Consider the following 24,987-nt stretch of genomic DNA (forward strand, 5'->3'; position numbering starts at 1 on the left):
CCTGCACATGGAACAAACATAATGATCATCCCGTGATCACACTGCTGGTACCGGTCCTCGGGCCTTGTGAATTCTCCGAGGTTAACAGAACCCTGAATTTGTCCAGAGGCCGTCACACTGAAGTGCTCTGATAACTTCATTTCGTCTACCAACAATCCACCATGTTTCTTGAGGTCTGTCATGCTGCTGGCTTTTTTCTTTAGGATGTCCAATGCTTTTACATTAAAACCGAACGTCGACTGATATGACTTCATGTACCTTTTCAGAGTAGTCTTGCTCGGCATTATGATGATCTCATTCTTCCTGATGTGCTGATAAAGTCTAGAGCTTTTCAGTTTAATCGGGCTACATTCAAGTATCCATTCCTGATTGTAGCACATGCCCTTCCGACTGGCTCTTTTTGAAGCTTGGAAGCATGCGCGAACACTGGCCTGCTGCTTTTGCCGTAACAATGAAATTCTTTCCTCCAGTAGTTCCTCCGCCACACTCGCATTCTTAGCCCTCATTTCTTCGAGACGACCTGCAAGATCAAGTAGCCTTGCCGCCATTCGTTTGTTTTTCTGACTTAGGGACCGCACTTTTGTGGAGGCTTTGTTTTTTTGTTCCTTGCATTTTAGATAGCTTCTTCTCGTCAGTATGACCTTTCTCAGGTACTTGCATGACATGCACGCAGAACCTGGAAGTTAAAGAAAGACATTTAGAATCGCTTAACATGGGTGCATGGGCGTGCATATAGGTACTACTCATGCTCATAGGTACTCATACTCACTGTCTAGAGGCAAGCCATGTGCTTTCGAAGAAGTTTTTGCTGAAAGAGTTGGTGCATGGCTATGTTAGGAAGAGCTGCGTGTATGAAAGGACGAACACAGGATATGACACACACACACGCACACACGCACGCACGCGCGCACACACACCGCTTCGAAACCAATAACACCAGTTGATAATTGCGCTCTTTCCTTCTACCTCGTTCCTTCCCTGTGCTCGTCCTCTTACACGCGCAACTGTACCGAACCTAGCCTTGTACTATTCGTGAATAGTCACATTGAGAGTCATACGAACTCGTTTTTGGCTAGATCTTGGCGACGATTAGCTAATTTCAAAATGTACTTGCAAGCAACACTTCAAACAACTTTTGTATACATTCACCTTCTTGATTTACTGCTCCTGTGCACTTGGTACTGAAGATAAGGTCATCTGAATGGGGAGGTTTGCTGCTGGAGTGTCTTCGTAAGGGCTACCTTTGTGAAATCGTTTGGTTTCCCTGCACCTCTACAAGGATGGAGGGAGTCTGCGGCGTACAGGACTTTCTTTACATCATCAGCATTGTGGCATATTGTTTTGGACGCTTGTTTCTTCTGAACATATGTCCGACAAATGACCACTTGGATCAGGCCCGTAATTCATGAGCACGGTCTTTTCAATGCTGACGACTTCACTATCACGGCTGAGCGAGGCCAAAACATAAGCAATTCCATTGTAATTACAAAACTTGTGGATTGCCCAGTGCTCATTTGACGGGAGGACATCCCCGAGCTCAAATGCCTTGTCTTCGAGCTCGCGCAGCTTTCCATTTTCATATGACTCCAATGTAAGTGATAGTTCAACTCTTAGCTGGGGCATTCTCTTTGGTGGTAGGCCTTCATCTATTGTTTGTGAGGCCAGTCTCTTTCGTGTGGCCTGTTTGTGTGGAGTCTGCTCATTGTGACACTCTTTTGAAAGAGACTGCAAGATTGTGGGTACGGCATCATACCGCAGTGCAGGCTTTCCACAGAGCGCAGATACTTCTTGGCCATCAATGTTATGCACATAATGTCTCAGTATGTACTCTACCTCAAAGTGCCGCTCACAAATTGCGTCGGTAGCTTCCAAGGGCTGATCGGTGTGGTGAAGATTGCGCTTTCACACTCGGCGCCTTTCTTCATCTTTCGGGACGCCGAAGAGCGAGAGCTTGGCCTCACCTTTCAACCTACTGTATGCGGATTCACATCCCGCTACGCAACAGTAGTTCTTTCGCCGGGATGTACTAGGTGTGGTCATCCTCTCATATTTCAAACACTCTGCTGAGTTACCAGACAAACCATAGACTTGCGCGCGGGCCGTCTGCGCGCGTGTACATCGTGCAGACGGCATCGTTTGACAGAAGCGACGAACCTCCAGTCATGGCAAAGCAGTAATTTTATTGTATTCTCTTTTTTTTATATACTAGGTACAAAAATAAATTTTAGAGAAAATGACGAAATAAACACAAGCACGACGGCGTGTTCAGGAGACGGCGGCGCGTCGAGCAGACGACAGCTGGGCGCCGCCGTAACTACCGTCGGTAGGCGTGGTTCCGCTGGGCCGCCGAGGCACTGGATTGGCTGGAACGTCAGAAGAAGGCGACTGCAGCGCCGCCGCAAATTTCAATGTTTTTTGCTTCACTCTCGCCGCTTATCGGGGTTTCCGCTGGACCCACTCCTCCATTCTAGTACACTCTAGCGTCGTGCACGAAGAAACAAATCAGCTGCTGGATTGTCTTGACATAGCTTACTAAGCTGAAACCGGAACTGCTGTAGAGCCACTCTATCGAACCAGCCAGAAACGATGATGGTGAGCGGCAATTTGCAGTAGCGCCACTTCGTGGGGTAGCAAGGAGGCTCCGTTCAAAACAAAAATGGCGTTCAGCAAGTCGAAGCTTGCACCGGTCAGAGTCGGTACATGGTGGTCTCGATCGAGTTGGCTCAAGGAGTGTCCGAAAAATCGGACGAGGGGTTGCAAGGTGTCCGAACTTTCGGCAGTTGTTATACATTATGGTCTATGGGGAGAATGGCGGTGTCGCGAAGCAGACCGAATAATCGAGCATGTACGAATTTTTGGAGTCGGGAAAGTCGGTCGGCGACTGTATTACTCTCATATTGAAGTACAAAGACGAAACCTTTTGCACAACCTATATCAAATGCACATACCTTTACATCCTGTTTTAATTTTAGGAGATGATTCGATAGTCCCTGTACCTGACGTACGTAAATTCCTAGACGACACTAGCTTTTTACACAAAATATAGATTAACAAAGCCTTTCTCCTATTAAATAGTATTATAAAACACCTCGTGTTTGCTGCAGTATAGCTTTAGCTGCTTTTGCGCTACTAAACCACGTTTATCTAACTAAATATTTGTAAGGACTCACAGGCCTCCATAAAGGCTTGTGCCAGGCTGGACTCGCCGAACGGCACTGTACACTCTATACACCAGGCAATACGAATTGCTGACTAGGCTGGTCTAGCTGTCTGCCTTGCATGCATACCAGATCATGGTGGGATCACTGGCAACTGAATGGCCGACTCTCTGGCAAGGGAGCTTATTTCCTGCCCCTCAGAGACCCGTCCACAAGTCCTTGACGACCCCAATGACCCGGTGGACACAGTTCTGATGGAGGTGAAGCTGGCACACAACGCCACGCTGGGATTGTATTGCTAAAAGCCCAGTGAAATTTCTTTGTTTACTGTTCATTCTCTACATATACAGAAGTTGAAGCTACAGCAAAAGCCTCAACAGCCTTATGGAGGCTTTTGCTTCCAATACAGTTCGATACACAGGTCTAACCCAAATAGGCTACACTTCTTATGCGACACAAAAGACAAAAGTTAATTTTGTTAATCGTGATAGGTGAGCCGGTGCTAAGGATTCCTGTGTTCTCAGAGAAGTGACAACAGAAGATCATTTTTGTGAAATGTGGATGAAGGAATATGAAAAGGCCATTTTTGCTGCACATAGCCAGCTTTTGGCAACATGGACATTGCATGGCCATCAACCACTAGACTGGGCTGGCACGTGCGAGCAGTTTGCGGTGCTAGACGACCACAACTTGCAGTTTCTGTGACGTAACCAGCCTCCCAATTGGAGACTGAAATCATGCTGCATTTAGCGCAGTTTTGGAACTGGTTGCTAGAAGCAATTACATAATTAAGGATTTGTTACATACGCTGAAGCGGTTGAGGTTTTGTACTGTAGACGAATTCAAGAGTTGACAGTCATGTACTAAAAAAAAACGTGATACAGTATTTGATACAGTATTATGTCTGAAGCTGTATTCCAAGTACATGAGGTTTTTAGATGCTAGTCTGATCGTGAAACTGAGGTGGAAGCCAGCAGTGGATATACTTGTAGCAGTTCTCTAGTGGCCAAGCTTTGTCCATAGCTGTCATAGTTACTAATGACCAGTATGAGGATTGAAATATAATGAGAGCACCGTTTAGAACATGGCTCGCATGTTTAGGAGCGTACTGTGTTTGTCTAGTTAGTGCGTAGCGGTGCAAGGACGTGGTGTAAATTAGACACACACAAACACAAAAATAAAGAGGACAGAAAGAGCGCCACTTGGGGCTTTATCCGTCTTTTTTCTTGTGTGCCTTTAACTTGCGCCACATCCATGAGCAGAATGTTCACAGGTGTTGTCGCGTTGAGTTGTCACGGCGATTGCGTGAGCATGCAAGTACACTGGATGCATGCGTGTGCAGCAGCTACCTCTATGGAGACAGCTGTGTCGTGTCACCGGCGCGGCAGCTGCCGCTCAGTGCTGCACTGCCAGCGTCCCGTGGAGACCGACAATTACCTGACACCCACGCAGCGGAAGGACCGTGAACTGCGACAGCTACGTGCTGCCTTGGCTCGAGCCACTACGGAAGCTCGTCTGCGGGATGAACGTCTGCGCGAGCTCACAGCACAGCTTCAGTCCCTGCAGACTTCGCAGGCAAGTGTGCTTCTTCTGTTCTCATGCTGCTATTTGTTTGGAGACTGCTAACGACAAAAAAAAGGAAAACAAATGCAGGGAGGGCTCTTTCCTCTCTCTGCTCTAGGCAGCGCTACCAACTCTTTTTTTCTCCTTAATTGGAGAAAAGGGGGAACTTGGCTGAAATGTAGGGACGGTATATAATTACAAGCCAGGGTTCCTTACTATGATTATTAATTGCCAAATTAGTGTTCCACTTGGTGCTGCCGTCTTTCTATTTAGCCATGTAGATATTTTTGAGAGCCATATGAGGAAATAAACCGGCAATATTCCAAAGGGACTTCCTTTACTAAACCAATTTCTACAATTAATTTTTAAGCCCGCATAGATAAAGACAGTAAAATTCAATTCTGCAGCAGCAGACAAAGTGCATGTGCTTCTTGAAGAAATGCAAAGAAAAGGAGCACAACATGGGAATTCTGTAACCCACTGTGGTGGCTTAGTGGCTATGGTGTTACGCTGCTAAGCATGAGGTCGCAGGATCAAATCCTCGCCGCAGCGGGGTGAAATGCAAAACCGCCCGTGTCCCATGCATTGGGGGCATGTTCCCCTGGTGGTCAATATTAATCTGGAGTCCCCCGCTGCTGCATGCCCCATAATCAAATCATAGTTTTGGCATGCAAAACCCTAGAATTCAATTAGAAAATTCTGTAAAGCACACAAATTTCTGACGGCAAATATTTGTGTGGGCGTGTAGTATGTTGCATTATGTTTACCTTGTAAGCTGTTGCTTGAGGACTATGTAAAAAAAGTTTCAGTGTTGGCCGAAAGGGGAAGCATTGATAGTGATAGCAGATTATTAGACAATTAATAATTACTTTGTTTAGCACAAAACAATGGACACAAGAAAGACGACAGGACAAGGCGCTGCTCTGAACTGACTTCACTTTATTGCGTCACTCCTTTATAGACAGCAGAATCTAGAGGAACATGTACAGTGAGCACCATGTGCAGGAACCACCAGCATCCGATCACGAGAGCGCACTCATGCGACAGAATAAAAAAAATCATATTCAGCACTGCAGAATGTTAAAGAAGGCACACTAATGCACTGTGACCCCAATGACTGTGTGAAGAAAGCTTCCGATAACTCTCGGGCAGTGGTATCATGGCTCTTTTTCAAAATCATATTGTCATGAAACATGGCTTTGCATTTGTATATTTTGCAATGTTGAGCCAAATGGGAACCTATGCCTGTTGGTATGGATCGCTCATGTTCTCTAAGGCGCTCGTTAGCACAGCGGCCTGACTGCCCTGCATACACTTTGCCACATGACAACGGAATCTTATATTGGCCTCGAGCTCCACCACTGGAAAAGCTGGCACCACCGTTGGCGTGACGTGCTATGAGGGATCACGTGGATATAGCGGCCGCGCCGGCTGCTTTGGGAGCGCCGAAGCAATCTGAAAATGAGTTTATATTTCCTTGTACGCTGCGATCCTCATTTAGTGGCGAGATTTTCCCGCTTCGAGTGTCACCTTTACAACACTTGAAAGCACTACAATAGGTAGTGGCTGCCTTTGAAGGCATGCAACATGGTAGGCTATTCATCGGTGCCGCAATGCCGGATGTACGCAACGGAGCCCGGTGTCAGCCTTATTCACAATTAGCTGGAGGACAAGGAGCTGTGTCAAGCTTGGCTCGCGAAACATAAAACCAGTCATCGGCTACAACTAGGGTATGCAGCAAGCACAGACGCGAGGAATAGTTCTGCTACGGTGCCCTGTCTGCGATGTTCGGAAAACGCATACTGAGATGCTTGGCCGAATCCGCTGCCCAACTAATGTCATGACAGTTTGGTCCATGAACTTGTCAGTGCTATAGATACTGGCAAGTTCAGTGGAGTGGAAAGGGAGCGGTAAGAAGCACATTATAAAAATCATGACATATGGTCATGTTTGTGTTATGAATGTATTAGATTACAAAAAAGAAGCAGAGGGAAATTGCACGCTGCGAACACCGATAAACATACAGTGCGACGCAACTCGAGAAATATTATTGAAACGTCAAAAAAAAAAAAAAAAATTGAATCGTCGCGACGGCACATCACAGTCCCGCAGGTGTCGACGTCTCTACAATGAAACTATTTTTGAACAGCTCTGAAGCACCCACGCAACAATGGTTGTTTGTATACTGTCAAATGCTCATATTCTGCGGCTTAAAGCTCATAGCACGGTGCGAAAACACGCACGCGGCGAAAGCGAAACAATGCGCGGACAAGCAAGCAGACGCGCAGTCGGTCGCTGCGAATCTGCGCGATCGCTACATTGAGGCTTCATTCCATTACGCTCCATTTAGTTATACAAATACTATAAGAACATATTTCACATAGTTTGCTCTCAGTGTTTACCTACCTTTCACGCAAGAAGCCGGTTCGGGAGACTCCATCGCGGCAACCGCGCGCAGTGGCATTCACTGTTCATATTCGGTAAAGAGACAGCATCTGTAAACGATTCTGTGCTTTCAGTTTGCCCAAGATTATTATTTAGACAGTAAAAAACTTCTCTCATTTCGAAAGTACTTACAGAAATGTCCGGGAGAGCTTGCGCATGGTGTTTTCAGTGAGCGCTGACAGCAAAACCTATGAGGAGCGCGCCGCGTGATCCCTCATACTACGCCAGCGAGGCGCTTCCGATAGATGGCGACTCCGTAACTCCTCGCCACCAATGCGACACCGACCCTGCAATCTACAAACTTCGCATGGTTCTTTTTTTGTAGTTTGAGAAAAAAAAAAAAGACAGAAAGAGCACCACTTGGTACTTTATCCATCTTTTTTCCTGTGTGCCTTTTAACTTGCGCCACATCCATGAATAGAATGTTCATAGGTGTTGGCATGTTGAGTTGTCACGGCGATTCCGTGAGCATGCAAGTACACTGAATGCACGCGTGTGCAGCAGCTACCTCCATGGAAACAGCCGTGTCGTGTCTTCGCGTGGTTCTTTTTTTTGTAGTTTGTAGTTGCAGCGTTGGTGTGATATATAAAATTCCGTTGTCATGTGGCAAAGTGTATGTAGGGCAGTCAGGCCGCTGTGTTAACGAGCACATTAGAGAACATGAGTGTTCCATACCAACAGGCACAGGTTCCCATTTGGCTCAACATTGTAAAATATGCAAGTGCAAAGCCATGTTTCGTGATACTATGATTTTGAGAGAGAGCTGGGATACCACTGCCCGAGAGTTATTGGAAGCTTTTTTCATACAGTCATTGGGGTCACAGTGCATTAGTGCGCCTTCCTTAGCCTTGTACAGCGCTGAATATGGTTTTTTGGATTCTGTCGCATGAGTACGCTCTCGTGATCGGATGCTGGTGGTTCTGGCACATGGTGCTCACTGTGCATGTTCTTGTAGATTGTGCTCTCTATAAAGGAGTGACACAATAAAATGATGTCAGTTGAGAGTAGTGCCTTGTCCTGTCATCTTTCTTGTGTCCGTTGTTTTGCGCTAAACAAAGTAATTATGGATGCGCACCAACGAGCCTGCCAACGCATTGTGCTGAAGTATTAGACAATTACTTGAAGAAAAGTTTGCAGTTCCATAGGCCATATAAATTGCAGTAAACATTCGCTTATAACTAAACAAGCATGGGGCCATGCATGCAGAGGCAAACATCAACATAATTACCACGTACGCTTCCTGTCACAAGGCACAAATCTCAAGTCGAATCTGTTTCTGGGTGAGCCTATACTGCTGCAGACACCCAATGTCACCATGTGAGCACACACAAGAAAACTCAGAGGTTGTGCGCTTGTCAGAAAAGCCAAATGAGTCGGAAACTTGCAGTAAACCTTCGTCCCATCACCAACGAGGGGCAATAAGCTTTTGTAAATGTCTCAAGAAAAGAAATGCAGGCATGGCAGCATTGTTCGTATATGCCGTTGTCAATTGTATATGCCAGCGCCCACCTGTGAGACGATGCAATCATAACCCTGTAAGCAATAAACAAGCGAGCATCTAGTGGTGACCCTTTCAGAGATTAGAAGCTGGATAGACATCAGTTTTCATCAAAGCGACAAACGGAAACGGCCTGCTAGACGAAACTAAAACTAGCCACCTTGTGAATGCGTGAACGGTAGCTGGCACGCTACTGTAAACAGGTCATGGAATTGAAACCAAAGGGCTATGAAGTGAAAAAAAAATAGAAAGGAAGAAAATTATTGTATCTAGACACAGTGGCAGCACTTGCTGGGCAACAGAGAGTTGAACAATTGGCATGTTTTTCAAACATACAGCTGGCATTGTAAATCTGTGGCATCGATCTTTTAGGATTTGTTCACGGTGCCTAATTTACATACGTGACCCTGGAAGGGTTAAAAGGTTCCTTGCCATGTCCCAAAACAAATTTTGGTTATGCGCTAAAAGTTCATTTTCAAATCGGTGCGTGCGTAGCAATATAGAAATATTTTAAATGTTGCAAACCCATGATTTCAGGAGGCGAGCTTCACTGCCAACATGCCCCTGCCTAGCCTCTGCAAGCAAAATTCCTTCCTTGCATTCTCCCATACTGGAGCTGGAGGATTGCGCCGCATTTAGGTCCCGCCTTCCTCTTTCTCTCTTGCATTTTGCTGCTTGGCGCTATTCTGGTGACAGTCCCCTGTGTGAGCTGCTGCGTTTGTCTTGTTTTGTGCTGTGCACAATTTTGCATGCCGTGCATGAGAACACCTGCGTTAATAGCTGGTGGTTTCTGCACTACATTGAAATAGTTCCCGCAATGTGGGGATGTTCAGAGACAGTTTTGTTTCCTGCACGCATGACTGCACAACATGGAAACAAGCAGGTGAAGCGGAAGTACGTTCCTCTTGGTACGGTGTGGAGTATCACAAAGATTCTCAGACATTAAGGTTGTAGGTTTTATTAGTTCTCTAAACTTTAAATTGTCTAGTGAAGCAACACATTAAACAAATAATTGATGTTGATTTGTATAACTCTCCAAGTCATGTATCACAGTGAGTGACGTTTCAGCAGTGGGAATTACTATGTAGGCACACTTGTGCATCTGGCCTGAACTCTACAGCCGGTAGCATGACTCCCTCAAGAAAAAGGGTGTGTGGAATTTGGATTGAGATTTCAGCTGTTTTCGCGGGTGTGCAGCACTGTAATACTTTGCAGATACAGTCGTCAGCACTGCACTTGTCTGTTTGAAATAGCCAAACCTGGCGAGGGGCCCTTTAAGGAACAAGCATGCTAGCGGCAAGCTTCCTGCAACAACATGCCTCGTGATGACTTGCAAGGCTAATGTTGAGTTTTTGGGATGACCACACAAGCGCCTCATTGCCGCCCACTGCTCTTGGCTGGCTCAGTGCAGAGGGTGCTCTAGGCCTAACGCCTTTTTCTTCGAAGTCGTAGCATATGACACTAAAAAAAAACAAGTGCCAACAATCGCAAGACGCATCGTTTTGTGAGCGCTTTATTAATTGTTGTATACATTTGCATCCGGACTGTGGAGCAACAGGCCGTGGGCTCCCATGCATGTGATGCAGCAGCAGCTGCATGCAGGCTGTAGAGCTTGCCTCATATCACAGCTGTCGTTCGTGCTACTGGCATTGATACTTGTCGCTTTTCACAAAAGATAAAATTAAGACGTCTGTTTATTCACCCGGCGATTGTTCTGCATAAAAAATGATCTGTAGCAGCAGTGTAACTGATGTTGATGTCATCGGTGGCAGCAACATGTTGAGCCCAGGTGGCTGGTACCCACGTTACTAGATCTTTCTTTCAGTTGTCAAACTCCCTCTGCGGCGGCTGCTAATGTGTGGCCCCTTTTCGTTTCCGCTTACCAGATGACACAGCCACCTGCGCCAGGAAGCGCTGGCCGATTGTCGATTTGCCAAGCAAGTGGCATTCTTAAACTTGACATTGCCGCAGATGCAATGTGCCTCACTGGTTTATTTACAGCTTATTGGGACCTATTCCGAAGTTCGGGAGAGGCTGCGACTCAGTGAACTTAATAGGGGAAAGCACTAGCAGCGAAGCCATTTTGAACTATCTTTCATGGACGGTGTTTGCATACACTAGGAACTGAAAAAAAAAAAAAAAAACGTTTCCTCTCTAAATGAGGTAATCAAGCTTTTATTGCAAGGCTCAAAAGCTTGACACATCGCGGCTTCACAAAAGATGTGCGTTTTTGTTGGCAATTGTGACTATCTTGCAGGCTTCTGGTCGGCAGTTCACATTCCTCGCGTGAAAGTGCAACCGTGTGACAATAAAAAAAGTTCACTATTTGGCATGTGCATGGATATGTGCTCATCACAACACAGCTGCATAAGATTGCACTTATCCAGCTTGCCAGCTCGTCCAGGGCCTTTCAAAACAGGACCTGCCACATCAAGGGAAAAAGACATAGTCATTCGCAACTCTTATGAACTGTAACATCTTGATGATCGGAGGCTCGCTTCTTTAAAGCTCTGATACACGGTCAGCTATGCCTGAAAATTGACGAGTGAAACCGCGGAGCTAATATCCTGCAGACACAACTGACACACACTGTGCTTGTTCGCTTTGTGTACAGCATACCCAGATAAGTAGTACCGTATTTACTCGGTTCTAACGCACGCTCGATTGTAATGCGCCCCCATTTTCCGTGGCCAAAAAATTTTTAAAAATGAGAACCTCAATTGTAACATTCACCCGTTTTCCATGACAAAAAAACAAAGGAGTGCGCTACTGCGCACCTCATACTTTCATATAGAAATACTCTTTTCTCTCATTTGGAAAAAAACAGATTTATTCCCAATACACTAAAGTTGCAATAATTAAAAACACAAATAGAAGCAGCGTACCTTGCCGGCAAGATTTTCACTGTGCCGGTATGAATTGCGTGGGGCAATAGTTATCACTCGTCGTTGTTGTCAGACTACTACTTATCGCTATCAACAGACCAAAGCATTCCATCCTCGGTGCCGTCCATGGCATTCGAAATCCCGCAGTTTTTAAAGACCTTGTTGACCATTGCAGACGGGATCATGCACCATACATCTTTCACCCATCCAGCAAGGACCTGCAGTGAGGCACGCTTCATTTTATTGGCGGGCGTGAATTCGTGGCAGCCACTGACAAGCCATTCAGTGTAGAGCGGCTGAATTCTATCTTTCACTGGCTTGTTCAAACAAACATAGAGCGGCTGGAGCTGCAATGTCATGCTGCCAGGTATCATGACAAGGCCGGTGTTGCATGCAGCCAGCTTGTCCTTGATGCGCTGGTCAAGGTGGCACCTGAAGGTATCGAGCACAAGCATCCCACGCAGACCCAAACTGCCACTGAGTCTCTTCCGCCAAACGTTATTAATCCAGTCAGCAACCAAGTCCATGGTCATCCAACCTTTTTCATTTGCACGCACAATTATGCTACTCGGAAACACTATTCCTTTCGGGAGCATCTTCCGTGTGAAGATAAGATACAGGGGCAGCTTGTGCCCATCCGCAGTGCAACAAAGCATTGCGGTGACTCTAGTATTTTCGTGGCCAGAAGACAGGAAGACAAAACGTGCACTTCCTTCGCCCCCTTCTTGTCAACGGTTGTGGTCGCAGGCATGTCAATGTAGAGCGGCGTCTGATTGGAATTTTCAGTCTGTCCGAAGCGGTGGCCGTTTATGGCACAACTTCAAGATGTACTGCTGAAAACTGCGCTTATTTCTATTCAAATTCTTTGGGCAATTTTTGGCATATTCCTGTCCACCTTCGAAGAGAAAAGCCTTTCCTTTCATAAAATTTGATAGCCAACACCTGCTCGCTTTGAAGTCACTCCGCATTAGCCCTTTCTGTATGGCTAAGTGCATCGCCCGTACTTCGAGCAGATCGGTCGTCACAGGCCGCTGGGTCGCTCGCTACTCTTGCACGTATTCTGCGAGCAGCTCTTCTATTTCGGTGAAGCGGCCCTGCTTCCCTTCCCTTCCTTGTTGCTTTTCTGCAGAAAATATGCTCCTTCTGTTTGCGCCAGTCCCGCACGCAAGTTTCGGGAACTCCGAACGCCCGTGATGGGGGGAGAGGGGGGGCGCCCGATTTCCGTCCGTTTCCACGCACATGATAACTTTACCTGTCAATGCGGCATCATAGTCTACTCGGCGTGTTTTCACTGTTGGCGCTTCTATGCTGATTGAATAAACACAGAAAACGGTAAGACAGGCGGTAGACTAGGTTACACCAGCGCCTGCTTACACGTACAACATGGAGGTATGCACATGGAGGAAGCTACGACAGCTAGGCTAGAAGTGCGTACGAGGTGGCTATTGTTGATATGGTAACGCGGATTTATGGTTGTACTCTGTTGTACTGTGCATGCAATTTTTGGACCCATTTTATCGGAAAAAAGGTGCACGTTAGATCGAGTAAATACGGTACACCGCACTGTCGCCTACACTGCCTCTGAACTAGCTGTGCTAGTTGTTGATTTGCTCCAGAGAATTAGAAGCACCCTCAATAATTTCCATCATCCTAGCCTGGATCTGGTTTCGCAAGCTTGCTCTGTTTGAGTGATGGGCCTCTTGGGCTGTCGTCAATGCGTCTCCCACACCGACAAGTGCAGCCGCGGACACTTCCACAGTGAAGGCTCAGCAGTCGTAGTATCTGGGAGAAATTCATGACGGTCAGGTGCCATTCATTTCCTGTAAATGAACAGGCAAGACCAAAGTGCTGCTGAAATAAAAATCGTAAGCATTTGAGCAGAAATGGAAAATGTGTCTAAATTATAGACAAGATAGGAAGCAAGGTGTGCCCTCCAAGAGGTCCTGGTTGAGCTTGGCGATCAACACGTCGAACAGATAATTGATAATGTCCAGCGTTGACAACAACATGATTTGTAGGGACTCCATTGTCAGTTGTGAGGCAAATAATTTTGTTGACAGCATTTCGCAGCATCTTGATTTAATAATTCATGGTACTACGAAGTCAAGCACTAGCGTAAGTGATAGCAGAAAGAGAAATTTGGCTGCTTGTCTTTATCTCTCTGGAATCATTCCCCTGGATGGAAGCTTGATGTTGAGTGCGTTGAAAACATTGTTCAACATTCTTGTGAATTTGTGAATGTCTGAATGCCTTCCGAGTCTTCCAAGCCAAGAACTTTTGCTTCCCTGTACAGGGGTATGCCAGTTGGTGTTCCACAGATAAAGAGCTGTAGAAAAAAAGATTACACATCGTAAATTCAAGAACAGAAAAAAAATGCTTTGAAAAAAAAAACAATCTACCTGTGTAGCTAACCTGATGCTCATGTTACGCAGGTCATTAGGGGCAACGCATGCTTCAGTAAGTCTTCGCACAACCCATATGTGCTTTTTATCCATTTCGTATAGGGTCACGTAATGGTGAAAATCCATGCAAAGGTCACCAGCCTGGAAGTAACAAAGTGAAACTTAAACTGGACTGAAAATTCAAAAATTTTTTTTCTTTACCCTTCTGTAAGTGTGCTCCCTCAGGTGGTTTCTTATGCACTTCACGATATGTGGAACATCACAGATGAAGTAGACTGCTCCCAGCGATGCTCAGTGAAGTGGTGTGCTGCATCCATTTCTCCGAACACTCCAAACTGGCTCCAAATAGATCTGTTGTGGCCAGCCCCCATCACTGATCACAGCCATTGTTCTTGTGCAGTTCCAGGATGGCACTAATTACCGGTTCGGACAGTTTTATAACTTTCCGCTGGAGAAACACAGTGAAAACAAAATATAATCTCTGCATTTCCTTGCGGACTCTTCTTTGTGCCATCTCCCTTGTATACTGTTTCACTGGGAACAAAGATTGGTTGAATTGAATGTAAAAAAAAAAAAAAAAAGAGCCCAGCTTAGTTCTCTTGTCCACAATCTTTTGTGGAACTTGTGTGCATTGAACAGAAGAAGCACTTGTGGTAACAAATGTGTGATAAGGATCTATTGTTGGGAACCGATGGGTTGCAGCGGATCGCCAGAACAAGAGGACCAGGGCAGCAGGCTTTTCTAGAACAGAACTGCGCATGCCATGCTTCCGCTCTCAATCAGCACCCAGGCGCGTGTTGAGAGCGCCGACCTTAGTGTCCCTGCATTGTGGCTTTGGGGGGGTGCTACCTATTAAAGGGTCAATGACGTGAATATACGGCGCCACGAACAAGTTCAAAATGGTCGATGCCGTATATTTACGGCGCCGTCTGTATGTTTAAAAATCGCGCCAATTTCCTCACTTTTTCTTTTCTGTCGTGTGCTCCCACTATTTGGGAATACAGGGAATTTTTATCGCGCTCTTCCCTCTCTCGGTTTTCATTGCATGGTTTGTTTTAGCGCTAGTTTGCTCCTGCGCATTTGTATACTACCGCTCGTGCATTGGAGCACGCGCGCGTTGGTGGCAGTTGGGGTTTTGTTTCGCGGGCGGTTTTGGCTTCTTGCGGTTGCAAAACTGATGGCTGTTTCGTTACTAATTGCTCAAAGGGCGACCACTTGTTTCTCGCTCGTTTAGTGCTCACAGGGGTGCGCATAGGAAGGATGCCGCCGTGCATGCTTTCCCTTGCTTTTTTTGGGGGGCGGGAAGACTCGCGAAAACTAATTGCCTCTGGTTGGCAATAAGATGAAGATTGGCAGAGCTCACACGTTTTGCTTTTCCGACGGGCACACAACCACCCAGTTTTTTTGAGTGAGTGCACCTACGCAGTTCGATTACGCTGTGGATGTACATATAGTGTAAGAGCAGGAACCCTTGAGTCTTGCGAAATATTCTTGTGTGCGCATTTTCAAAGCTTTGAGCTATGTGTATAACAATCTATCAAATTTTAATTCTTATGAGTTTATTTCCTTTTTTATTGTTGTTCATGAATGAAGAGTACATATATACCAATGCAAAATATTTTTTTCTCACTTTACAGTCACCCTAGAAAAATTACGGTACATTTTTTTCGAAAGAAGTCCCTAAGAAGAGTTGGAATCTGCAATAAAAAAAATCGACCCTGAAAGGTTTAAAAAAAATTTTGTGGCCATAGCGATTGCGTAGACACTGCAAGAGAATTTTTGCTGTCTTTGGGATGTTCCCTATAATGCTTTAAGAGCGATAAATTTAAGTGGCCTGCCCACCATATTGTGCTGGTGCGACGGTGAGCCACGAAGGCTTGATGCACTGTTGGAGGTCAGGCTGCACGCCTTTAGCCTGGTTGTGCAGCTCAGTGCACCTGGGGCCCACGTGCTTGCATTGGGTGCATACACAAAAGCTAAGGGCAAGCCGAGGTGGTGGGTTGCTTTATGTGCGCTGTGTTTTCGTACGCCTAATGCTGGAGGGCGCATAATCTAAGTTGCCAATGCGTTGTGGTGAAGCAAGACCAAGGCCCTTCATTACATCAGTGTTGTGACACTGAACGCTCGCAGTTATCAAGTTAGATAAGTTCATTTTTGTGGCATGTGACACCTTTGTTATAATAATTAGTAAACATATGTTTGCTGAAATTTATACAGCCTTAAAACTATGAATGTTACTTTGTGTAATTGTCCAGTACTTTGCTACGGCTGTCAATCCTTTCGGGCAAAACTGCGACCTTTTTTATTCCTCAGGATCTGGTACAGTGTACACTTGTGGAGGATCATTGCTTTCTTCTTCGGTGCTCTCTCATCTGAGTATGTCTGCTGGTTGTATGAAGGCAGATTGTATTTGTTGTCACTGAAATCATTTTCTGATTCATTAAACTCGTGCGAGTTCTTTTCATACTGCATGCGTGAAGAGAATGCTGCCATCCTCTCAGTGCTCCCACCACGAAAAGCATGTGTGAATTCCTGAGTGTGCCAGTAAAAAAAGGAGCTGCCCTAAAAACAGTTCAAAAATTTTCCAAAAGGTGCCTCAACAAGCACACATGCACATGCATGCAGGTGTCTGGGCCTTCGGGACATAGGACAGTCTGATATTTCTTTGTGTCAGGTGAGGCCCAACAGATGACTGCTAAGTGTTGAGAAAGTTGTGTGGGTGTTGCAGTAGATTTTATTTTGTGTGGTAATAGAAGTTGTACCTGGGAGGATGTATGAGCAAACGGCTGACTAACTGCAGGGCTTGTCCGTCGAGGGCTCCAGTGTGGAAGAGCGTGCTGCAGAGGGAGTCTCACTGGGCGACAGCGGAATCAGCAGTGATGTGCTGCCCTCACACACTGAGAGTGTCCCCGAGGAAGTGCCTGAAATGGAGGGAGGAGACGAGGGCAGCACTGGGCCACAGGCTGCTGCCGCCTCTGGTGAGCCACCCGAGTAGTATATGTGTGGTTTGGTTAATGCAAAACCAGCACAAGAGATGCGGACAAAATACCAGAAGACAACAGATCACTGAATCGCAACTGATGGTTTTATACTGAAAATAACCAGTACAGGTATAAAAGGAAAAATAAGCACTGCAATGGGACACGGAAAACATACTACAAATTGGAAGTAGCCATCTAGTGAGTACAATCGTCAAAGACAGGCAAGTGCTAACAAGTGACAGAAGGCTCATTATTCACCCTCAAATCCCAAGCATTTCTGTAATGTGTCACTTCCCCCAGTGATCTATCACCTATGGTAAGAGCAAGTGACAGATAGCCAGAAGTCCTGCATTTTCCTACTGATGTTAACTGCTCCTAGGTTGTCTGCTGCTTCCCTTGCTTAATTATTACTTTCATCAGTACAGGCTACATGCGGAGTGCTTCAAGCTGTGTGATCATTCTCAGTGATGAAGCAAGCAGACGGCACTTAAAGAACCCCTGAAACGGTTCTGACAAATTTTGTAGACGCGTAGGGTACGGTTAAAGTTAATCATTTGCACCGCAATTTATGTGAAACATCTCATATTAAGAGAGCTACGGATGATTACAAGTTACCCTCCTCCATAGTCATGCATTTTCTCCTCAACTCGTTCGCCTAGTGATTGGGGCTAAGCTACACCTTCGCTTGCTCTGCATCATGATAGCACGTAGTGTCGTCGACTCCCGGTTCTCTAGGAGCGTGTGCGCGAAGCCTCTCCAAACTCCCCGCCAGCTGCCTGGCAGTCGACCCCAAGCGAGAGCTATCGAAGCAGCGTGCATTGCGAGCATTCTGTCACAGCGCCGAACGTGTCTGGTATTCCGGTAACCACAGGCGAGCTGGGAATTTCGACGGAAAGGTGGTGGCATGAAATCAAGCTGATGAAGGAACTTTAGTGCAGACGTACGGGAGCAGCCTGATCGGTCTCCACGGTCCAGCTACCCGTTGGCACAGAGCTTAAAGGGATACGGACAAAAAAATTGGTGGGTGGTTTTCTGCGTCAGAACAAAAGTTGAACTGTTAAAAATGACAAATACAACAAGCTGCTTAGAAAAAAAGAACGAGAAACACCTTTCTTTTGCCATCTTCTGTTGCACCTTGCCTCCAAGCGGCCGCCGGGAGAAGCTGAAACTTGACGTCATGACACCCCCGCGTGCCCGCGCGCACGCTGCCAAGGTCAGCCACAGCCGGCGCAGTCTTTCTGGAGTGTCGGTCCCTTGCAGTGTTTGTTTATCGCCGTCGGCTATGTTCGCACGTGGTCCGTCTGAAACATTATCCCCGTCAGTGCTCCATGCAGGTGGTGCATCTTACACGCGTGTTCTCACTGTCGTCGATCGGTATTGATGCATTCGTCGTGGAGGAAGAAAATGCCCAGACATTACCGCGCCCACGGCTGTTATAACAGCATTATCGGTCGTGACAGGCCGTCGTGCACGTTTCCCAGAGACAAGAAGGTGCGTAAACTTTGCATGCGTGCCTGTCAGCCACCACAGCCAGCATGGAGACTTCTAAAGAATGGCTTCATTTGCGCGGACCACTTCGTCGACGATGATTATCCGACCAGCCCGGCTCTGCTCAAAAGCCTTGGCATGCCCCTCAAAAGGCTCCTGTTGAGGCAATACAATTCAAAGAGCGGGTGCTTAGTGATGCATTCGTAACTGTTTGCTGTGTTCGCCACCTTTTGTTGTTCTGGCAACAGACCCTCTCTGTTTCTGTATGCATGTAGCCACAGCGGTGACCGCAGGAGCGCCTGTTGAAAGAAGGGAAATTACCCTTTCATTGGCTGTGCAAGAACACATATTCTCGGCTTGTGACAGAAATTGTTTACCCTGTGGATGCATGTTTTTATCACAAAACAAAATAGTCATGTTGTGTACACTCTCGCTGCGTCTAATATTGAACGACAGCATACGAGCGCTCTTTTAATTGATAAAATATACAAAACACAGCCAGTGAATGAACGCCAGACAACAGCATACATGTGTAGTAATCTAAAATGCGCAGCGCATTTATCTACATTGCCTTTTCACACGTTGCTTTTCAACCTCAAGCAAGAAATTACGGATTTTCATAGGTCTCTGCATAATTATGCGTCGGGTTTCATGACTTGGTTGTTCGCGCAGCATTTTCCTAGTAAATGTCACAGCCAAAGACTTTCCTTTCTCTATGGCCACAGAACCGATGTAGCTAAGTGATCTGGTCGACGGGTCCCTAGCGCAGCCGCCCATCTCAACGAGTTCAACCACTAAATGGCTTGTAATGGCGTGAATGTGAAAGTAACCGTAAACAGAGGGCTATGAAAGGGCTGGAAAATTCTACACATGCCGTGCCTCGTCGCGTAAAAACGAAGTGCGCAGCGATCGAAAGCCGACAGCGTAGGTAAGCACAAAGCGACGAGTTACGCTTCCTACGATTCAGCCGCAATAGCTGCCTTTCTGCCTCAACGCGGGTCACGAAACTAGGCATTTTGCATCCTACGTAACATAACATTACGAACTGCTGTCACTGCACTTCAACTTTACTAGAAAAAGAAATTACCACGTTGCTAGACCGGACTGCTTGACCGTGCCGGTCAGGCAGTTCAAGGCCTCCTGCTCTTCTTCGCCACTTGACGCGGAAAACTCGTAACCGTAAGTGGTTATATTTCTTGCTAAGTTGGAACGGTCCTCGTCTACAGACGTGTACTACTCGCTGGCAGAGGCACCAGAACCCGAATCCATGCTCGCGATTGCGGCGGCGGCGCGCCTCGAATGACCGCGGCCGGCCGGCTGGCTATCCGACGGGGGTGTCGTGACGTCACGCCTTCCAACTCGCTTGGGCCGGGGGGCGTTGCGCGCGCTCACAAAAACGCCTAAAGTAAAGCCATCCGCTGAAAAATGAGCGAAGTGACTACTTGTTTTTGGTGTACTCGCACACTGCGGACTCATTTTCTGTATTTTCGTAAAATGTTCAGATTTTGTGTCCGTATTCCTTTAACCAGCCAAACAAAGAGATAATATTGCTCTAACCAAAGTAAAACATTTTAAACATTTACAAAAACAACCTGTTAGCGATCACACTGCTGCGAAAAAATTTACACCAGCAGCAAAAAAGAATACATTTCGTTACTGCTACTGTGTGGGGTTGAGCTCTATGCCACCAGGTGGCTGCACTGTGCAGATCATTCACATTTGCGCTTCTGCTGATCCCGCGAAGTGACACAGTCAAATGGCTAGGCCCTGTCCCCTTGCACTTGTGTTTACCCAATACCGGACTCGCGAAATGCTATTGCGTTAGTAATGTTCCGGTGTAAAGCGACGGCCGCAAACGCACAAATCCTCGCGCCGTTCGGATAACGACAGTCCGATGCGCTGCAGCCAGTCTGCTCGTCTGCTGCCTTGCAGAGGGACATGATGTCTCGATTTGGCATATTGCCAGTCACTACATTTGCAGTCCACAACACAACAAAATCGAATCATAGTGCTCGCGAAACGACTGAAACCGACTCTGACCGCGGAGCTCTCGTCAAAATGGAGCACATTGTAACACGAGCAGACGACGCTTGCTGTGTGCCGGAATTGCTTAAGTGTAGTGAGAAATTGTTCTTGTGCATTCTCTTTCTATTACTTTCTTTTTATATAAACAAATTAACTAACATTAAAACTATTACAAACATCACTTGTTCACCATAAAGGTGGAAAAATTATAGATGACGCACCCTGGGCAGTCAATCGGATAGCTCGCCTTACTGATGTTAATTGGGGGATTTACGCTATATGGGTAGGGGCGGCTGAAAATTTCGCCGAACAGTGTACTGCGATCGGCAACGATGTACATTTTTAAACCCTTATAATAAATTACACAGTTTGTGCAGAGCACTTAGATGCATCAGTTAATGATCAGCAGGACCTACTTTAATGACTCAGTACGTTTGTACAAAATTCAAAGTCATTTCAGGGTCCCTTTAAAGACTGTGTCATTGTTTAGCATGCTAAGCAGTAGGCAAGAATATGCTTCCCAAATTGGGGATGGCTCATTTGTTCAGCATGGCTGATACTATAGTTCCACCTGGTGATAGGCACTCGATCTCCTAGGCCAGGGGTCAGCAACTCATAGTGGCTGCGGGCCAAGTAAATGTACAGTCGGCTGTAGGGTAGGCATCCATATTAGCAAGGGAAGGAGGTGGAAATAAAAACTTTCTCTATTTCTTACATATGACATAATACCATATACATTGCAACATGGAAAACAAAGTACAATCAACTTTCGTTAATTCGACCCTCATGGGATCGACAAACCTGATCAAATTATCCAGCCAGTCGAATTAAACAAGGTGCATAAAAAACACACTGCTGTCTCAGTAGGCGGTATTTGCCCAATTCTAACATGCACCCGCTTTCTGTATACCACGACCGGCTTTATTACTCGCGACCTGCTCACTACGCCGGCTCCTATGGCGGCGCGTGTCCGCGCAAATACCACGTGACTGTTCAGGAGGGACGGCGCGCCGCAACAGGTGGCGCCACAACTTACCCTCATTTCGGCAGCGCCCGCCGTGCGCTTCTGTTAAATTCAGTACGCTTGCGTTATCGTGTTGCCGGTAGGCCGAGTTAAACCGCATCGTTTTTTAAGCACGCACCGCAAAGGCGTGTTAATATTTATAAGATGCAATAATCGTGGACAGCTTTCTGTATACAGTGGTAGTTAAGAGCGCGAGCTGTCAGCTAACACGCTTAAGTCTCTGGCTCATGAGCGTGCGAGAACAGCGCAGAAGCAGGCGTCTCGCGCTAGTAGCAATTCCCCTGCATGGCCACAAAAAGCTGTACCCGACTAACGGCTGATAGCGGTAATATTTTTCTTTCTCAGCGCAGCAGTTTTGCAGCTAAACAAGCTCAAAGAGCGGTTGTAGTGGTGGGCGCGGCTCTGGTGCTACTCGAGCGGCTTTTTTGCGTGTACAGCTGCACAATCTCAACATGATTGCTTCTGCTCTGTACCTAGCAGCATCCCAGGGCGAAGCCGCGCTACTTTCCGCCAATTTACGGCAAAAAGCGCGCCATGCACACTTACTCATTTTCAGGAGCATTCAACCGATTGTTAATCATTTCAAGACGCACTCTACATGAAAAATGAATAAAACCAGACTAGAAAAGCTTGTTTGCCAGACGCAATAGCCGGTCGTGGCCAGAACTTTATTTCAGGTCAGCCAGATCCTTACACTTTTAGGACCTTTCGAGATTTCGGTTTGGCATTAATTAATTTCCGTTTGGCGTGCTCTTCTGTGAGATCAGAGGCAAAATTAGACAAAAATGGCCTCATAAACTTGTGGACAATCAGCTTTAGCAGTGCCCTTCTGTGAGGCTCTGTGGTGTCCTTCGAGCACACAAACAGCGGATTTTTTGTGAGTGACGGCAGCACTAGGTCTGCAAACTTCTTAAGCGGCGTTGGCCCCCTAACAAGCACAGGAGCCACACTTGATGCAGCACCTTCCAGGCGGCTGACGAACCCTACGAAAGCTAAGGTAGGGTACGATAGCCCTCCCCGGTCCATGCCTGCTATGATGGCAGTAGTGGTAGACAAGGAAGCTGGTGCCCTCAAATTACTCAGGCAGCCCTCACATGCAATGCAATCTTGCACGGCTCTGACCAAGAAGCCAGCAATCATTGCCAGTGTGCTGGCTCGAAGGCTTCGAAACTGCCTACGAAATGTTCAGGCTCTCAGCAGTAATTGCGTTCTTGGCACGTATGCGGGCAGCAATCAGAACAGCCGGAAACACGGTGTTCAGACGTGCACAAAAACACACCGAGGAAGCCGCCACTGCTACCGCTACGCCAGCCCGCACTCGGCGTGGGGGTAAGTTGTAGCGCCACGGAGAGCAGCGGCGGTCGGGCGAACTAAGAATGAACTAAACAAGCAGTAAGAAATCGGGGGCTACGGAGGCGGCGCCGGTGAACAGGTCGCCAAGTAATAAAGCCGGTCGTGCTGTATACAAAGTGAAAAGGCAAATTGGGGAAAACATTAAAACAAAGTACAAGTCTAACATGTGCCTGATTTTTTAGCGAGAAAGATTGGCATGAGTCTAATATGTATTGTACAGTGGCGGTATCGCTGTATGATTTTTCATTTAGCTTCGCAACAATACAGCCATGATATGCGGCAGAGCATACAAATGCAAAAGCTATTTTTGCCTCAATTTTCTAAATAAAGAAAGAGCGTCCATGTTAGAATCGTATAATTACCGTAATCGGACATTGTGCGCTGCTATTATGATGATCTAAGGCAGTCCTAAAAATGGCGTTTTTGGTGGGAGATGACGTGTGCTCAAAGACCTTTAAGTTCTGATGAGACAGATGCTGACAATAAAGGGTTCCCTGTTGGGGTCACCATCAGGGCCAGGCACGTGCATGCTGACGGGTCAGGTTTGAATTATCCAGCGAAGGCTAATTGTAGGATCAAAATAATGAAAGTTCGGGCTCGTAGAGATGCATGGGCACAGGCCAGGACCTATGGTTGGGATCACATTAACCAAAAAAATCGAATTAGCCAGAGTCAACACAACAAAAGTCTATTGTACTACAGATCCCTCTCTCATTGTAACTTTTTGGGGGAGGAGGAGGGTTACTCTGTAAGAGTCCACCTACTGGTCTTTTCATTTTGACTGCTGCTGAAGTGCTGATTGGTATCCCAGCCCAGTCAGTGAGCTCTTCAGCAGAAAGAGACAGGCTCCCCCAGCTAGTCTTCTCTCACTAGTACAGCTCCAGCCAATTAACGATGGCTGAAATAGACAGTGCACTAGGTGCACATAACCCCCCCTAGTGTGCTGCAGCCTGCATGACGTAGTGTCGCGGGCTGCCGACCCCTGGCCTAGGTCAAAACTGCCAGAAGATACAGTCTTAACATAGCAAATGTGTCCTTCTGCTACTTTCAATGTCAAGGAGACTGCGACAACATCTCAAAATAAAAATTTTTCTTTCCGCTTTTCATGGTGGCTGAGTTTGCATGTCAAAGGTGGGCCAGTCCAGAAAACTGAACAGTGTGATGCAAGGAATTTAAAAATTCTATCATCACTAATTATTACAATATTGCCACATCTACAGACTGTCAGAAATTTTGTAAAATACTCGTCCATCATTTCACATAACAAAGCGGGACACATCCGACTGCAGAATGCTTTCGAAAGTGCACTGCGCCTTGAATTTTGTGTAAGTTGTGGGTCCTTCTTTTAATGTTTTCTTAATTCTGGTAATCATATTGTAACAAGCATGTGACGGCCCCTCGGGCATAATCTTCATTGGCCCGCCAGGCTTGGTGGCCTGCCAGGCTCAGTAGGCAACATTGATCACCACACCGCAATAAACACCGATCAGCAGAGCTGCTTGACCTGCAGTCATCGTTCACCACCACCATGCTGTGGAGCATCTGTCTAACGGAGGGTGCCTTGAGCCCTCCGTCGTTCACGAGCCCGGGCGAATCATGACACATATGCAGGATTGAAGAGAAATTGTCTTGCACTAGTAGTGTTTAATTATTAAGGCAAATTAAAAGGGTCCTGAACCACCCCTTGAGTTAGGTGAAAAAACACATTACACGGAAGCATACGCTGTTGTGAACATCACAGCCATATTTTGCATTCGTGCACGGCGTGTGGAGCTAACAAGCAGGGTGCGAAGTCACATTCTCGTGAAGCACTCTGCTTTCAACAGAAGCCTTCTCCTCACCCTTTTTGAGGCTGCCACATTTCGTCAAATAGCAGATTCCCATACACGGCTGCTGTTGGCCAATGGCCGACACTAATCAAGAAGCATAAGTGGACTACTGTCTGTTCACGTTTGGCTGTGCCTACCCACCTAGGAATGAAATGTTGGTTACACTCCTTATCGAGGAGTTGTAGCCGTCGGATTTCGCTTGTTTTGATTAGTCTAGAACTCTCCACTAGCCTTGAACTAAGGGATATTTAAGCCCAAACCACAACATACGCTGTGCCTGCTATGCCTTGCAATGAATAGTGGCTAGCATCTACAAGGGGCATGCGGCAGAGAACG

General features: G+C 46.6%; 1 protein-coding gene across 10 annotated transcripts in view; it reads left to right on the forward strand.

Annotated features, from left to right (window-relative positions):
* Positions 1 to 24,987, forward strand: part of qtc (GRIP domain-containing protein quick-to-court) — a 243,365-nt gene that overhangs the window by 53,008 nt on the left and 165,370 nt on the right. For 9 of the 10 annotated variants that reach the window (XR_012828838.1, XR_012828840.1, XR_012828839.1 and 6 more), the window contains exons 3-4: positions 4,501 to 4,733; positions 16,752 to 16,929. Coding sequence is in view for 7 of the 10 variants with exons in the window: in XM_075694765.1 (XP_075550880.1) it covers positions 4,501 to 4,733; positions 16,752 to 16,929 (411 nt within the window). In the remaining 3 variants the exon portion in view is untranslated. The remainder of the gene's footprint in view (positions 1 to 4,500; positions 4,734 to 16,751; positions 16,930 to 24,987) is intronic. The other variant, XM_075694763.1, reaches the window with a different exon arrangement.

Source organism: Dermacentor variabilis, chromosome 6, assembly GCF_050947875.1.
Source record: "Dermacentor variabilis isolate Ectoservices chromosome 6, ASM5094787v1, whole genome shotgun sequence".
Lineage (NCBI taxonomy): Eukaryota > Metazoa > Arthropoda > Arachnida > Ixodida > Ixodidae > Dermacentor > Dermacentor variabilis.